At 46.0% G+C, this 17,223-nt stretch overlaps 1 protein-coding gene across 18 annotated transcripts in view; it reads right to left on the reverse strand.

The window, feature by feature from the left end:
• The window catches only part of CACNA1A (calcium voltage-gated channel subunit alpha1 A), a 2,932,691-nt gene that overhangs the window by 321,787 nt on the left and 2,593,681 nt on the right, over positions 1–17,223 (reverse strand). For 12 of the 18 annotated variants that reach the window (XM_069604327.1, XM_069604317.1, XM_069604315.1 and 9 more), the window contains 2 exons: positions 8,921–9,062; positions 3,064–3,177 (listed from right to left, as the gene is read on the reverse strand). In XM_069604327.1, coding sequence (XP_069460428.1) covers positions 3,064–3,177; positions 8,921–9,062 — 256 coding nt within the window. The remainder of the gene's footprint in view (positions 1–3,063; positions 3,178–8,920; positions 9,063–17,223) is intronic. The other 6 variants (XM_069604322.1, XM_069604325.1, XM_069604314.1 and 3 more) reach the window with 1 other exon arrangement.

The following is a 17,223-nucleotide window of genomic DNA, read 5'->3' on the forward strand; positions in this document are numbered from 1 at the left end:
ATCCGAAGAGTCTCTGGAATGGTGGATACTTTTCTTCTTCGAAGAAGAATGATATTTAGAAGATCCGTTTGGTGAACAAGACCCATTGCTGTGCGATGGTCAGCATTGAGTGACCTTGAACAAGCCAGTTTGTCACCTTTCTCTTTAAGGAGGAAGGTGAACAGTTTCTCCTTCCGTTTATGGAGCGACTTGAGATGCATCGACTGGCAACCCTGCGTGTCATGCTGGTCACCAAGGCAGTAAAGAGAGATCCCATGGGCATCCAAGGTGGACATCTGGTATCCGGCGCTGGTTTTCAAACCAGAGGACTTCGATTGAGTTGGCAAGCAAGAAGCTGGAAAACCTAAACAAATTAAGCAGTGTTCCTGAAGCGAGCACAGTTCACAGAAAAATGAAACTAAGGTAACAGGGCAGAGCACCTCAATATAAATTGGGCCACAACGTCATATCTGCTGCTGGGCACACAGATGTGTTGGGCGGAGCCGATGCTCAGCCCTGCTGCACCCCCTGCCGGTGGAAACGTTTCCGAAGAGCAGCTGCACTGGGGCATAGATATCAAAGATGAGGAATCCGTTGCAGGAAGGAATCCATACCAACTATGGTTATTTTTGTGTTGTTTATATCTTACTGCATTCATTTATATTATGTTTTGTGCAGTATGTTGTTCCATTTACAATCACATTATACGTAGTGGTGTTTACACTACGAGGGGAGCAGCTGGAATTTCTTATCCTATAACTTTTTTATATGGGGCTAGACTGGTGGGTCTGGATCTGGTTATCAACAAATGGGTTTCTATTATTGCTGTGAGAAGAGAGATGTTGAGCAACAAGAGCATGGCACATACGTCTTATCATTCTTTATCAAAGACATCTTAGGTTTTACGAAAAACATTTAAATTTCCTCTCAAATGATTACTACTGCTGATCACCAAAAAGATGACTATTGGAGAGACTGTAACACTATATGCATCCTTTGTAATTACTTTGGCACAATTTGTCTAACTTGTCATGCCATTAAAGTATCTTGTAATGTACTGAATTGGAGTTAATGAAGGAAATCTATGTATTTATTTATTTATATTATGGTTTGTAAATCACTGCACGCAATAAGAAGCCACTTCAGAGGACTAAGACACGGCAGCGGGAAGGTGAAAAAGGAAGGAGCAGGGCAAGAAGTTATGGTACACAACTTTTACAGCTGGCTAGATGGCCCCTTTCATGGAGGATGGAAGGCCCAAGTAGAGATGTAGGGTTAAGTATGAACAATTTGGAAAGTAGCTTATACATTGATTGGCCTAATTCAGGGAGGAATAAGTGTGAGGAACGAGCGGGGGCTGGGGAGGGGAGTCACCACTGGTTGGACCAATGGGCTCATTCGTCCTCTGTACTGTCTAGGTTTTGATACAGTAAACTGGCAGTTTGGGAAGTTGGAAAGGGGACAGGTAGGGGTTTAGGGCCTTCATGAAGTACCGCTGGTTGGTTACCTGGAAGACAGAGGCTTTCCAGGAGATTGTTCCAAGGTTTTGGACTCCATTTCGTTCACCCTTTCATACTTAGTTGGGCAGTGTTGTCCTGGTGAGTCCTCAGTTTGTTGTCCTGAATAGTCCCGGCAGATGAGAAAATGGCTGTGTCTGAAACTGTTACATATCATTTGTAGAACGATTATCTTCCTCTAGTGTGGCCTCAAAGGCCTTAGCCCAGTCTAAGCACACAATTGTGTCTAGTTCTGGGTTTCTGGACTGCCGTAGCCAGACATTGCATAATAAATGGCATAAGAAGTGAACTAAAGGTGTGGCAGGCAAAGAAAGGTCAATCAAAACGGATGGGCTTCCCACAGGTGTGTTGGCTCATTACAGGTTTGTTAGTAACCCGCTAGCGATTCTGGCGGTTTACCGGCAAACCCACCTTAACCATTACCGGCAACCGAGTTCTGGCAACAGCACTGCGTTCCCATCCCACTGGACTCCATGAAATGGGTTTGCTGCAATCACCGGCAACGCTAGTACCGGTACTACTGATTGCAGCAATTATTTGCCAATAGTGGCCTAAACTACTGGCAGGTCAGGCGTGCTGGTGAATCAGAACCCCTACCGGCAATCTTGGAGTCTGCTGCTCTGGTAAAAATGTTGGAGCTGTTATTACCGGCAGTGCTTCCGGCATTTTTACCAGACTGGCACACTCGTAATGAGCCCCACTGAAGGCATAATAGTGCGTTTAGATGCATATTTGTGGTTTAAAGGGCTGTTGGTGCGAAAGGAAAGTTAAAGAAATGGAAGACATTCAACATAAAATATAGGCATAAAAGGTCAATTGAGAGACCTAAAGGTGTGTTTAAGGGCATGCAAGGTATAAAATGCATGCAATACATATACATTATCCAAGGCATACCAGCGATAGAAGGCGTAAAAGCATGGACGGCCTAAAAAGGTATGGAAGTCATGAGCAGCATGGCAGTCATTAGAGGCATGGAAGACATAATAAGGCACAGAAGGCATAGATGGCATTAACACATGGAAGCTTCTCACAGCATGGAAAGAAGTAATTTCATGTGAAGGTATTAACAGCATGGAGAAAATGATGGTACTGTAGGCCTTAAAAGCATGAAGGACCTTAATGGCATAGAAGGCATCATGAAACACTAATTGACAAGAAAGAAAACCTGATCTTTTGGTTTATGTCCCATGACGGGTGTCCCGGCCTCTTCTGCTTTATAAACCCTTCTGCATGTCCCTTGAGTTTCTTTTCATGTCCATGTTGTTTTACTCATAATTGTTTTGACATTTTTTTTACCCTGAGCTTTCAAGCATTTTTAACACAACATCCGGCACAAACAGCCTGCCTGCCTACTGTAAAGCAAACAAGCTGTTCCTAACCTAGCTCTCTATAGGAACCAGAGCTTCCCTAGCAGTGACTGTGACAAAGAGAACTCTATCTTTTTCCACAAAGTTCTGTCTGCATTAGGCCTGTGAATTAAGTGCAACCTTGGCACTTGAAAACATTAGTTACTCATATGTCGCTCAAATCATTTGCAGCAGTTGCATAGGTGAAGCGTTAGGCTAACCTGATTTTCAGCTGGTAGCCGTGGCATGGAGGCGGCCCGGCCATGGCCTTCCATAGGGATGTAGTGATCACTGTCCGAATAGCCATCCTGGCCCATTTCCCTCATCTCCACACACTGCATGAGGAAAGAGAAACCCGAGAAATAAGCCTTCACCATTTGCAGAGGGGCAAATGAAACCAAGAGTTTTAGGAGTGAAACACAGAACACTGGGCACACACATGCAGTGAAAGGTGAGATTGGATGCACTTGTGAGTTAAACAGAAGATAGAGCAAAGGTAGGGAATTAGGACCGCAATGAGTGATATAGAATGCTCCATGGTAGATAACAGAGGTCAGAGGGAGACAGGGCTTAAGAACCGGATGCAGAGAGCACCAAGATACAGAGAGCACCAAGATACAGAAAGCACACAGGAAGACAGAGAGGGAACGAGGGGAACTAAGGTTCAAGAGAGAGCTACAGTGAGCGCATAGAAAGACAGAGAAAAAAAGAGGGCAGGGGAAAAGGAAGGGCTCAAGACTGAGATACAGAAACAGCCAGCGATCCTGACAGGATAGAGGGGAGTCAAGGCTCAACGAAGAGATACAAACAGCACAAAGAGAAACAGAGAATATGATAGAGAGGATATGAGGGTAGCAAGATTCAAAGAAGCGATGCAAAGAGAACCAGGATAGACAGAGAGGACAGTAGTGGCATTCATGGGTCAATGAAGAGATACAAACAGCACAAAGAGAAACAGAGAATACGATAGAGAGGATATGAGGGTAGCAAGAATCAAAGAAGAGATGCAAAGAGAACCAGGATAGACAGAGAGGACAGTAGTGGCATTCATGGGTCAATGAATAGATACAAACAGCACAAAGAGAAACAGAGAATATGATAGAGAGGATATGAGGGTAGCAAGATTCAAAGAAGCGATGCAAAGAGAACCAGGATAGACAGAGAGGACAGTAGTGGCATTCATGGGTCAATGCATAGATACAAACAGCACAAAGAGAAACAGAGAATATGAAAGAGAGGATAGCAAGATTCAAAGAAGCGATGCAAAGAGAACCAGGATGGACAGAGGGGACAGTAGTGGCATTCATGGGTCAATTAATAGATATAAACAGCACAAAGAGAAACAGAGAATATGATAGAGAGGATATGAGGGTAGCAAGATTCAAAGAAGCGATGCAAAGAGAACCAGGATAGACAGAGAGGACAGTAGTGGCATTCATGGGTCAATGAAGAGATACAAACAGCACAAAGAGAAACAGAGAATATGATAGAGAGGATATGAGGGTAGCAAGATTCAAAGAAGCGATGCAAAGAGAACCAGGATAGACAGAGAGGACAGTAGTGGCATTCATGGGTCAATGAAGAGATACAAACAGCACAAAGAGAAACAGAGAATACGATAGAGAGGATATGAGGGTAGCAAGATTCAAAGAAGCGATGCAAAGAGAACCAGGGTAGACAGAGAGGACAGTAGTGGCATTCATGGGTCAATGAAGAGATGCAAACAGCACAAAGAGAAACTGAGAATATGATAGAGAGGATATGAGGGTAGCAAGATTCAAATAAGAGATGCAAAGAGAACCAGGATAGACAGAGAGGACAGTAGTGGCATTCATGGGTCAATGAAGAGATGCAAACAGCACAACGAGAAACAGAGAATATGATAGAGAGGATATGAGGGTAGCAAGATTCAAAGAAGAGATGCAAAGAGAACCAGGATAGACAGAGAGAACAGTAGTGGCATTCATGGGTCAATGAATAGATGCAAACAGCACAAAGAGAAACATAGAATATGATAGAGAGGATATGAGGGTAGCAAGATTCAAAGAAGTGATGCAAAGAGAACCAGGATAAACAGAGAGGACAGTAGTGGCATTCATGGGTCAATGAATAGATGCAAACAGCACAAAGAGAAACATAGAATATGATAGAGAGGATATGAGGGTAGCAATTTCAAAGAAGCGATGCAAAGAGAACCAGGATAGACAGAGAGGACAGTAGTGGCATTCATGGGTCAATGAAGAGATGCAAACAGCACAAAGAGAAACAGAGAATATGATAGAGAGGATATGAGGGTAGCAAGATTCAAATAAGAGATGCAAAGAGAACCAGGATAGACAGAGAGGACAGTAGTGGCATTCATGGGTCAATGAAGAGATACAAACAGCACAAAGAGAAACAGAGAATATGATAGAGAGGATATGAGGGTAGCAAGATTCAAAGAAGCGATGCAAAGAGAACCAGGATAGACAGAGAGGACAGTAGTGGCATTCATGGGTCAATGAAGAGATACAAACAGCACAAAGAGAAACAGAGAATATGATAGAGAGGATATGAGGGTAGCAAGATTCAAAGAAGCGATGCAAAGAGAACCAGGATAGACAGAGAGGACAGTTTTGGCATTCATGGGTCAATGAAGAGATACAAACAGCACAAAGAGAAACAGAGAATATGATAGAGAGGATATGAGGGTAGCAAGATTCAAAGAAGCGATGCAAAGAGAACCAGGATAGAAAGAGAGGACAGTAGTGGCATTCATGGCTCAATGAATAGATACATAGAACACCAAAATAGACAGAGGAAGACAAACTAAGGGAGAACACCAGGTAACGTATCTCACCCTGCAAAGCATGCGTCTTCATGTGAACCTGGAAATACCATTACTTAGGGGCCTTCTGAACACACACAGTGCAACTGTGTCTCCTTCAGAGCAACAGCTTACATCAGACCATCAAAAACTCCTCAATCTTCAGACCATCAAACTCCCATCAGCAAGAAAGAGGTCTTCCATTCAAGGTCGAATAACTCCAGCATCCTTAGTGTTGCAAAGGCAAAGCTGCATATCTTCAGGAAAGCACTAAGAATAAATGTCTCCAGACAACAGACTGATGCTCTACAGTAAGCCAAGCGATTCCTTACACTGGTGGTGCACGATATCAAATGTGATGGTGACAGTTCATTTACAGTTCAAAATAACTGCTTTTGGCAACAATATCAGCTACAACAAGTGAGGAACGTATGCACGGCAGATCTGCATTCGATGAACACCTAAGGGAAGAATGCATCTGGAGAACGCTGAAAAGCAGCAAAATGTACCTGCAGGGACGTATTACTTCACGTCAGCCACAATGAAATTCCAGAGTCAACACACTATTGTGTGGCAGTCAATCCGAGAGGGCCAGAGGTTCCACGTCAGGACAATCCATTGAGTGCTGTTCATCAAGACCAAAATCTTTTTAGCCAAGAAAGATAGTTGTTTTTAGAGCCTTCACATCTCTTTCAATGAGAGCCCTAGCAAATTTGCTAAATTGTTGTCATTCCGACCACTTTTTAGTAAGTGAGGTCTTTTTCCACCTCACTCGCTACTGCAACTCATATCGTCCAGTCCTTAAGGCTGCCAATGCAGGGACACTCTGTCTCTTATTATGCCCTTTTGTGTGTACATTTCATTTTATTTTATTCCTCAAAGCGCAAACCTAGCTCAAGAGCAGCGGAGCGTTTTACAACAGAGGGGTGCTGGAATTGGGCTTGGCATTTCATACAGTAGCACAGTACTGTTGGTGGAGGGAGAGAGGTATTTTACTACTACCGTCCTTAATGTTAGCAGTGAAGGGAAAACATGATAGTAGCAGTGATACTTTCTTTTTACATTTTATGAGGTGCACACCTGTGCAACTTTATGTTTTTACTAGGCGGTAGCCTCTTGTAAAGTATAATTAATCTTTTATAATGTGCTTAATACCGGACTGGGATTTGAACCTGTGATGCTCTGGGTTGTCTTGCTTTCAAGACAAACACGTTAACCCCGAGCTGTGGACAAAATGGCTAACCTCGTTGTTCAAGACCTGCCTTGCTGGCTCACAGGCTTTGTATACTGTCATCCGCCTGTTCAGAGGTCGGAAATGGGCAAATATGGTCATGCTCTTTTGCAGGCTCTGTCCAGAGCATTGGGGGATCCGCTGTGTGCTTAGAATTTGCATGGGCTGAGTAGGGGTTTGCAGACACTGTAATCCACTTCCAAGCAAGTTATTTCACAAGTGTATTTAATCTGTTTATCCAGGACTGCTGCAAGTCCTTTGATACATGGGCTGGTGTCACGCCATAGCTAGCTTTTGGTATTTCTTGGAAGAATTTGGAGCCCTTAGGGAGTCGGCCACTGAAACGTGGAATCTGAAGCATGAAAGGCCACAGAGGGACGCTGGAAGCTGCTTATGAGACCACAGGCATCAGTGCCAACTCCCATACAACAAAGCTCTGCCCTGACAAAGGGATGGCACGGAGGTGTCTCCCGCCCGTGAACCAGTGGACACAAATGGTTCACAGTCCTGCATCTCCTGCAAAGCCCTTCTGAGGCACCCGGGACCTTCAAGTCTGCTCCATTCTGCAAAGCAGGCAACATCTGGAGCGAGGAGGGCCTTTGTGCTGGGACAACACAGAGCCTCCATGACTGTGCCTCGTGCTGGCTAACTTCATTAAGTAACATTATCTGCTTCATTCTGCTGCTGCTGCTCTCCATCAGGAAGACAGGCTTTGCTGGAGCTCCTTTACTTTATCCATCTTCTTCCTTGCCTACTGCCCCTTTCTTGGCCTCCAAGACTGATCCACTGGCCAACTGCTTCGCCAAGGTCTTCCTTCGTCGCTGGTGCTGAATCCGAGGTCTTTCATATCCTGGAAGCTTGAGGTCCAGCCCCCATTGGTATTCAGAACCGAAAAGCAGAGACTGGAACACATGTTTTGACAGTCCAAACCCTGACACCAAAACTTGCTGGTGCACCCACAATCCCTGAGCTTCCAGCACAGCAACAATTGCTGATAGCCGTATTCCCAAAGTCATAAGATCTAACTGGATTGACTGGTGTTCTTCACACCAGCTCGAGGAGCATGCATATGTATTACTTTGTTTTCCCCCCAAGGGCCTTTACAGTACTCCAAGTGGAAGTCAATCCCTCCTCTGAAGCCACTGTGTTCCTTCTCTTTGATGGTGAACCTGGGTACAAGGATTTCATGTGCGGTTCATTAGGGATGATACATATATTGCAGAGACACACATACATCGCTCAGTGGGACACATTCCTCTAGGAGCATCATGAAACACTGGCAGTGCACAACAAATATTAGGGAGACACAAGGAGCACATGCTGTCCCTGCCTCAGCTCGCCCTCTTCGCTCTGGACAGCTCCAGACCCATCCAGGTCTTGGGAGCTGAGACACATAATATCCAAGTTAACCAGCCATCGCTGGTTCAAACCCATGGTTTATAGTTTCAGACAAGAGGTTTTGATATGATACTGATGAAAATACCCCTCCAACCATTTAGTATTGAGTTAGAATCAGTCAGGTTCTGGCACACATAGGTGCATGCCTCCAATGCTTATTGGGGAATCTGGAGAAAGTGAGACACATGGTTAATGGGTGAGATGGGACTCAGGGGATACCTCAGGCATTCTATAAGAGACAAACGTGTTAAACATGGACACAAAGAGCTGAGGTGTCAAATTAAGCACAGAGAGACACAAGGACCCCGTAGGGAGATACAGGGCTCAGAGGGAGACACACAATGCTGTGAGTTAAGCGCAGAGCTAGTAAGTGAGATGGAGCACAAGGGAGATCTATGGCTCACTTATGGAAATTTGCGGGCCACCAATAGGAACACATAGTAGAGAGGTTTCAGTAATGTTGGGGGGAAAAGAAAAACAAGGAGATAGGATAAGCAAGACTGAGGGACAGATGGAAAAGCAGCATGAGTCAGCTCACATGGAGCATAACAAACTGCTTCCAGGCGGAGGAAACACTTGTACTCAGGAAAATGTTTGAAGGGGGAAGTAACATAGAAGGTTGAGGATTGGAAGCGATAAGTACCTGCGAATTTGGCCGGCTATGAGGCACGCTTTCTGGTCGACCCCTCTCTGGACTCCAGGTCCCCGTCTTTTGGAACATTTCTTGTGCCCGCTGCGTCACCCACGACTGGCTCTCCTTCATTCCTCCATCAGGAGCATTTCTGCTGGAAATAAGAGAAGTTTGGTGGCCCTGTTGGTCCTTGATGTTCTGAACAATGGGGGATAGCCCACAATTGGTAACTAGTGATAGGAATTGTTCATGGCTTTCACTACAACTTTGACGGAAATACTGTTTTTAAAAATATGTTATAAGGTACATGATTATGAGGTGAAATACCTTCTTGAAATTCTTCAAATATTTACCACCACTCAAAATGCTGAGGTAAAAATGGTAAAACTCTCTCAGTTAAACCCAACATCTGTGTCCTGCAAATGAAGAATGAACCAGTGCATATCTTGAACCTGAGGGGAATAAAATAAGCCAGGGAAACCCCAAAGTGGTGGAAAATGTGGTAATCCCATATGCCACCATCACCCCCACTTTGCAGGAAATCTAGTTCCAAAGACCCGCTGCCACTTTAAGTAAGTTTGTTCAAGCAGGGCACACACAGTGAGTACCTGTGCTTTGTGCCGTGTGTCAGTAGAAGGACGAACTGGATTCTCCATCAACTACTTCTTTGCCTTTGGGAATATCAGTCTATACATCTCATCAACCAGTGCCTCAGACCTTAAACAAAGGCTGGTACACCAGCAGTTCGAGAACGATTGCAGAAAGGAAAAAAGCAAGGGATAAAATACTCTCGCCCAAGATGTGTAGACAAATGAACACTTCCAGGAAGAAACAAAGAAATCATACACAAACAACGGAAATCCCTACTCCTAACCCTATTCTAACCCAGTAAAGGTAAGAAGCAAGGAAGGGAATAGTTTCTTACCTGTAACTCCATTTCTCCAGCATTGGTATCTTTCATGGATTCACATGCTTAGAATATTCCCCGTCGACAGACTGGGAACCCTCGGTAAGGTTATAAAGCCGTTTCCCATAGGAAAACGTTCAACACTTTTGTGTCCTATCTACGTCGTTTTGGGCCACGCACGCCCCACTAGGACGTAGTGGTATGAATGCCTCGCCCCCGCGGCTCCCTTCAGATTTCGGCCCTTCCAAAGTGGAACGGGGTGAAACAAGAACTACAAGATGATTGCATTTTGGGGAGGCCGGAGGGCGCATGTGAATCCATGAAAGATACCAATGCTGGAGAAATGGAGTTACAGGTAAGAAACTATTCCCTTCTCCAGCATTGGATCTTTCATGGATTCACATGCTTAGAATAGAATGTACAGCAGTGAACATGAAAGAATGGAGGAGGTGTGAATGCAATTCAGCACACACCCCATCCTGCAAAAGGCGAATCATGAGCACATAAGATTCGAAATTAACAACATGCCACAGAACTGCACCGAGTAATATTCATATAAGCCATAAAAGCATACATAAAACACACGCGTTTACCTCTATGCGTATATTCGTATATATATATATATATATATATATATATATATATATATATATATATATGCATCTACAAATACATATCCAAACCAGCATAGACCCTTCTCGAAGAAAAGGGCTTACCTTACTGAAAAAGGTGTCGCAAGACTGCTCGTCCCATTTGTATCTCGTCCGCATGCTGTCGTTCGAGGCAGTAGTGGCGGGTGAATGTATGGGGCACGGACCATGCTGCCGCCCTGCAAATGTCTGTCAGTGGAATCCCCGCCCACAACTCTTCAGTGGAGCAGGAGCTCCCCTGACCCTGCAGGAGCAGTGGTCAACCAAAGGGAAGGCACCCCGAATTTTACAACCATTTCCGGTAAGCGCACCCCCAAATTGTGCAAAACGGATTCTCTGCATCACAATATCCCAGCTACGATGCCCAGATGCCCTTGCTGTCCCTGCAACTGAAATCTGCTTTGGCGCTGTGATTCCGGCCGAAATTGCGACCGTGTGCATGCTTCCACCATTGCTCACCATGTGGAGCCCAGCACACTCCAAGATGGCCGCCCGCCACCCATTTGAGGCATCCACTGCCTAATCCACCCAGCAGACACTGCTGAGTCCCGATTGGCTGGTGACCCTTCTTCAGCTACCTATCGGGAGCCGGCAGGCGAAGCCGGCCCACTCTCACCAAGGCCCAGTGAAACAAGGCTGACTCCTGTCCTAGCCTGTCCCAGCCTTACTCGCCGTTCGCCTGGACACTATGCCCTTTTTCCACCTCGCACTAATCCCTGCTTGTGGTTACACAGCTGACTCTCCTCCTCGTGAACCTATGGACTAGCGCTCTCATCATCCTGAAAGTAAGACTGGCAACATTATCAACTATTTTGGCACTTCCAAATGCTATGCTTATTCCCACAAGCTTGATACCTAGTATAGCTATATAAGCTGTTCACTCTGTGCCTACTGCCCTACAAGCATTTATCTTGCCTGTTGAACTTGCTGATATACTATCTATCCTGATGTTGGTAATGCCTTTACTATGCTAATATAATCACAAACACCACTTGAAAAGCTGTAGCAACATAGCAACCTGCTCCTTGCACACTTCTGTACTAAGTCTGCACATCTATTACAAGCGTCCTGACTTTAATCAACTGAGCCAACTACATATTTGAGCCCCTAGTCGCTACCTATTCGCAGTTGCTTACCACCAAGTGATCGCTCCATTTCAGCGCCTATTTGCTTGCATTGCCTATGTCTGTTCTCATTGCCGCCCAGCCCATACCTTCGCATTGCATGACCACGGCACTGCTTTCATTTGCGGCTCTGTTCGCCTGTGCTTGCCTTGAAACTACTATGCTGTCAACCCCATGTTCGCTTTGGAAATAATTGAGCTCTTGCTCAGAACCGCAACTTGGACCCTCTTGTTAGCTCCATGATATATGCTACTCTGCCTGCCTGATACGCTCATTGTGTATTCCCAATTTTGCTGTGCCACACTTTGATCTATGCCTGCATATGTTGCACCGCTCCGCGTAAGACATGTCCACATGATCTAAGCTAATTCCAGGGTACATGCCTTACTCTGCCGTGCCTTTCAGCTTGGCATTTACCTGATCTGACAATACTTGCTGCCAACACTAGAATGTCTTCTCTGCCTGAATTGTTGCACTGTTACAATTACACCACGCCTCTTGCATTCTGCATTGTTCCCTGCCTAACATGCTAATGTATATGCAAGCTTTGCTATTTGCTTTGCCTGAGTACCCTGATCTGATGCACCCCCACTGTTTGACTCTGAATAAGTAGACTTAACCTGTCTTAAACCCCTGAGCCTTGCTCCCACCACTGCTGTCATTGTACTCACTGCCTCGATGTGTTCCATGTACCTGCCTACACCTGTCTAGCATATAGCCCCAGCTGCTACCGCACGGCATTTATTTGTACTCCAATCTAGGCACTACCTCATTGTATCCTAGCCCAAGTGTGTACCAGATTCGCATTGCGCAGCCGTGCGTCCAGACCATGATCTCCTGGCTCACTCTCACCATGTTCCCTTTCTGCATCATACCAGACAATGTACTCTGTACCAGCAATACCTTCATAACCGTCAACAACGGCTTAGCCAATCTAGGTTGCCCCAGGCACTACCCGATCCCCTGCCCCACGCCCTTCTTACCCTCCCAGCCGCCTTTTCCACCTAATCACCACTCTCACCACACCTCCATAGACAACCGCTCCCCTGCCAATACCACCCTTAACAAAGCTCCCAATCACAGTACACTTAGTGTTCCATGTCTATCGGTGCCCCCCGCACAAAAATCTCCAGAACCCCTACGCTCTACCAACCCTGACATCTCTGCCCGCAACAACAGACTAAGCACTAGGCTGCCCCCTACAAACAGCATCCACCCTGCCAAACTCAATACCAAAGCCAAAAAGAAATTAAAGACCCCTAATGAGCCCGTCTCACTACCCCTAAAAGGAGCCTTACTCAATACCAGATCCCTGCCCGCTCACCCCACAGAAATTGCTGACACCATTCTAACATATGATCTTGACTTCCTTGCCCTAACGGAAACATGGCTACACGAGGCCTCAGGACCACACTTATCGTTAGCCATTCCTGCCAACTACTCCATCCTCAGAGCCGACAGACCCAATGGTAAAGGAGGAGGCGTAGCGTTCATCTCAAAATCGCCGCTAGGCTGTAGATTGGTATCCACCATTTCACTTAAATCCTGCGAGTTACTCACAATCAAGGTACAAACTTCCCCCACAAGTACGATCACACTACACCTTATATACAGACCCCCAGGCCCTCCAGGAACTTTTGAAGAAGACATTACAGCGCTCATCACTGAAAATTCCAAGCCATTAGCACAAACTATCATCCTCGCCGACTTCAATCTGGGATATGACGACCCCAAGGACGCAACAGCCGCATCCTTAGCAAACGCCCTCACTGAGCACGGTTTCACCCAACTTAGTATCTCTCCGACCCACCAGAAAGGCAGAATTCTCGACTGGGTAGCAACTCTTAATTGCAACACCACCTGCAAGGCCCCCCAACCTCTTACATGGACAGATCACTACCTTATCCCACTTGAAATTCACACCAACCGGGCCACGCCTAAGAAACGCTCCCTGGCTCCAGCCTGCCCAACCAGAAATAAGCGTAACATTACCCCCGAAGCCTTACTACCTCTGGTCCTACCCACCCTTAACGCTCTACCGGACAAGGCTGACCTTAACCTACTAGTTGACACCTTCAACAATTCCATGGCTACCGCCATTGATACCATTGCCCCTTTGAAACTACGCAAAAGCAAACCAATTAACCACCTGAACTCGTGGTACACTCCCGAACTCAAACTACTCAGGAAGAAGAAAGCTAAACTAGAACTACTATGGAAAACCAACCCATCACCTGAAAACAAATCCAATCTCAAAAACATCTCCACGCTATACAAAAGCGAGATAATTCGTACCAAAAAAGATGCCTATAACGTCAGGATTGACCAGGCAGGCTCCTCCACCAAAGAATTATTTAAAATTCTAAAGGAGCTAGAAAACCCCAATCCCCCTCCAGACAACTGCTCAAAAGATAAACCCTGGTGCACCAGCATCCAGAATGCCCTCAACAATAAAATCACAGGGCTCCAGACCAAAATTGAGAACAAACGTCAACAACTCCTCAGCAACAAAACCACCAACCCCAGTTTAAGCCCACCTACACCCAACAAAGCCAACATAGACTTCTCCTTTAAGAAAGTGACTATCCTGGAAGTCCAAAAAATCATTACTTCCCTAAAACCCTCTAATTGCAAAGGGGACAGCTGCCCTGCCCAAATAATAAAAGACGCTGCCAGAGACCTCTCCCCTTTTATCACCAAGCTAATCAACCTCTCATTCGAAAACAATTCTGTCCCCAACAACCTAAAACAATCCTGGGTACTCCCTCTCCTAAAAAAACAATCCCTAGACCCAGCCATACCAACTAATTATAGACCAATCACCACTGTCCCTTTTCTGTTAAAAATCTTGGACAGAGTCGCCTATATCCAGATTCAGGAGTACCTGGAATCTAACCAACTGCTAGGTATGCGTCAATCTGGCTTCAGACCTCAACATGGAACTGAAACCGCTCTGGTTGACCTCAAAAGTCAGATTGATGAAATCAAAGACAAAGGCAATGCAGCAATCCTACTTCTCTTAGATCTCTCAGCGGCCTTCGACTTAGTCGACCACGAAATACTATGCAACCACATATCTATCGCACCCCACTTCTCCTCCTCTGCCTCTGCATGGATAAAATCCTTACTAGCAAATAGAACCATGCGAGTTTTCTCCACCACAGCTGCTGCTGACCCGATCCCCATCACCTGCGGAGTCCCACAAGGCTCCTGTGTCTCCCCCACCTTGTATAATATATTTACAAAGCCTCTATTTGACATATTGGACCATCTGGGTGTCACCTACACTAACTACGCAGATGACACCCAGATTCTCCTCACCATCTCAGGCAACTACAATGCGGACGTCATCCGGATCAACGAAATCTTCTCCATCATTCAGGCATGGATGGCCACCCACGGCCTCTGCCTGAATGATGAGAAGACGGAGCTTCTTCTGGTCAGCTCTCCCAATAACCTGTCCAAACTCAGTCCCAGCTACAAGAACATTATCATAGACGGTAACACCATCCCTATTGCTAAAAGTGTGAAAACCTTAGGCTTCCACCTTGATGCCAACACCAACCTCGTCAAACAAATCAACTCAACCGCCTCGGCCACTGCCTATACGGGTAAACTAATCAGGGCTAGCAGACCCTTTCTATCCCCCGACAGCTGCCTCACTCTGGCCAGAGCACTCATTCAATCCAAACTAGACTATTGCAACAGCTTGTACCTTGGAGCCAACCAAACCGTAACTAACAAACTCCAGGTTCTCCAGAACAATGCTCTACGCGCAGCACTTAACATCCCAAGGCGTGAGCACATCTCCACAACCAGGAAAGCGTGCAAATGGCTCTCCATACAGCAAAAAATTGACCTCAAAACTATCTGCCTCACGTACAAGGCCTTAAACAATTTAGCCCCACCGTACCTCTCCAACAAATTCACCTTAAAACCTACATCTAGAACCACTAGATCTTCCAACTCCTTATGCCTGTTAGTGCCCAGATTTGCCTTAAAAAGAGCAGGAGGCACTAGCTTCACTGTGCTAGCCTCCCAACTTTGGAACACCCTACCACTCATAATTAAAACCACGGAATCCTTCCCGATCTTTAGGAAACTTGTTATTGGCTGGTTACTGAACAATGAGTAGCATTTACCCCCACCTCTAATAAGCTAGCAGCCGCAACCATACTTGTATTATATGTAAATTGTTGTACGTAAACCCTTGCTTTGTAATTATTGTACTTTGTAAATGTAATGTATATGTTATGCCTGTAACCGCCTTCCTAAGCGCCCTTCTACCCACGGGTCCGGAGCGCTCTACAAATAAATAAAACAAACAAACAAACAAACAAACAACGCCGTCGACGACGAAGTCGCCCTGGTCGAGTGAGATCTCGGACGTCCTTGTAGCGGTTTTCCCGCTTTTGAGTGGCAGAAGGCAATCGTCGACGAGACCCATCGGGCCTGACCTTGTTTTGAAATTGCCTTCCCCTTTGCCGAAGGCCCATATGCAACAAAGAGTTGCTGCGCAGATCAAAGTTGTTGAGTTCGGTGAAGGTAAAATTTCAGAGCTCTCTTGACATCCAGGGTATGCAAGACCTTTTCCGCAGCTGATGAGGGAGTCGCGAAGAAGGTGGGCAGGACAATGGATGAATGTTTATGATAAGTTGTAGGAACTTTCGGGATGAAACGAAGACTTGTTGACAAGATCACTTTGTCTGTGAAAAACCTGAGATATGGAGGGTCTATGACCAATGCCTGCAACTCTGAGATCCGTCTAGCCGATGTTATGGCTATTAGAAAAGCCACTTTCCATGATAAAAACTTCATCGACGACGTGGCCATTGGCTCAAAGGGTGGTTTCATTAACCCTGCAAGTACCATGTTAAGGCTCCACGTCGGTGGAAAACGCTTGACCGGGGGAAACGTCCGGAATAAAACCTCTCATGAAGTGTTTCACTTACCTGTCGCTAAACAAGGGCATTGATTTCCTCCCTCTTGTGAACCTAGAGATGGCCGCCAGGTGACCCTTTAGTGATGAAAAGGACAAACCACTCTTCGCCAAATGTAGTAGATACGGACGAAGCTGTTCTGGAGTAACCCTCAGAGGTTCCACTCCTGCCTGTCCTTGACACCACGTACAGAATCTCCTCCACTTACACCTGTAGGACTTGTTGGTGGACGGGGCCCGCGCAGCCTGTAATATCTTCCGACAGTCCGAGGGAATGTTCAAGGCACCAAATTCTGAAAAGTCAGGAGCCACGCTGTGAGGTTGAGACTGCTCGGGTTGTGATGCCACACCGTTCCTTTGTCCCGGGACAAGAGGTTGGGCACCTTCGGGAACGTTATCGGGTGATCCGCTGACAGGTGAAGCAGGTCGGAAAACCATGGTTGCCTCGGCCAACACGGTGTTATCAGAATGACTCGGCAGCTGTACCTGCGTATCCACTGCAGAGTCCTCCATATCAGAGGAAACGGAGGGAAGGCGTAGAGGAACTTGCCCGTCCACGGGAAGGATAACGCTTCTCCCACCGAATCTTCCTGTGGCAACCTGCTGGCGTACATCTCGCACTTCTTGTTCGCCTTCGTGGCGAAGAGATCCAGCGGAGGCTGCCCCCATTTCTCGAAGACCTTCGACAATTGCTC

This window comes from Ambystoma mexicanum, chromosome 3q (assembly GCF_040938575.1).
Source record: "Ambystoma mexicanum isolate Mex_15411 chromosome 3q, UKY_AmexF1_1, whole genome shotgun sequence".
Taxonomy (NCBI): domain Eukaryota; kingdom Metazoa; phylum Chordata; class Amphibia; order Caudata; family Ambystomatidae; genus Ambystoma; species Ambystoma mexicanum.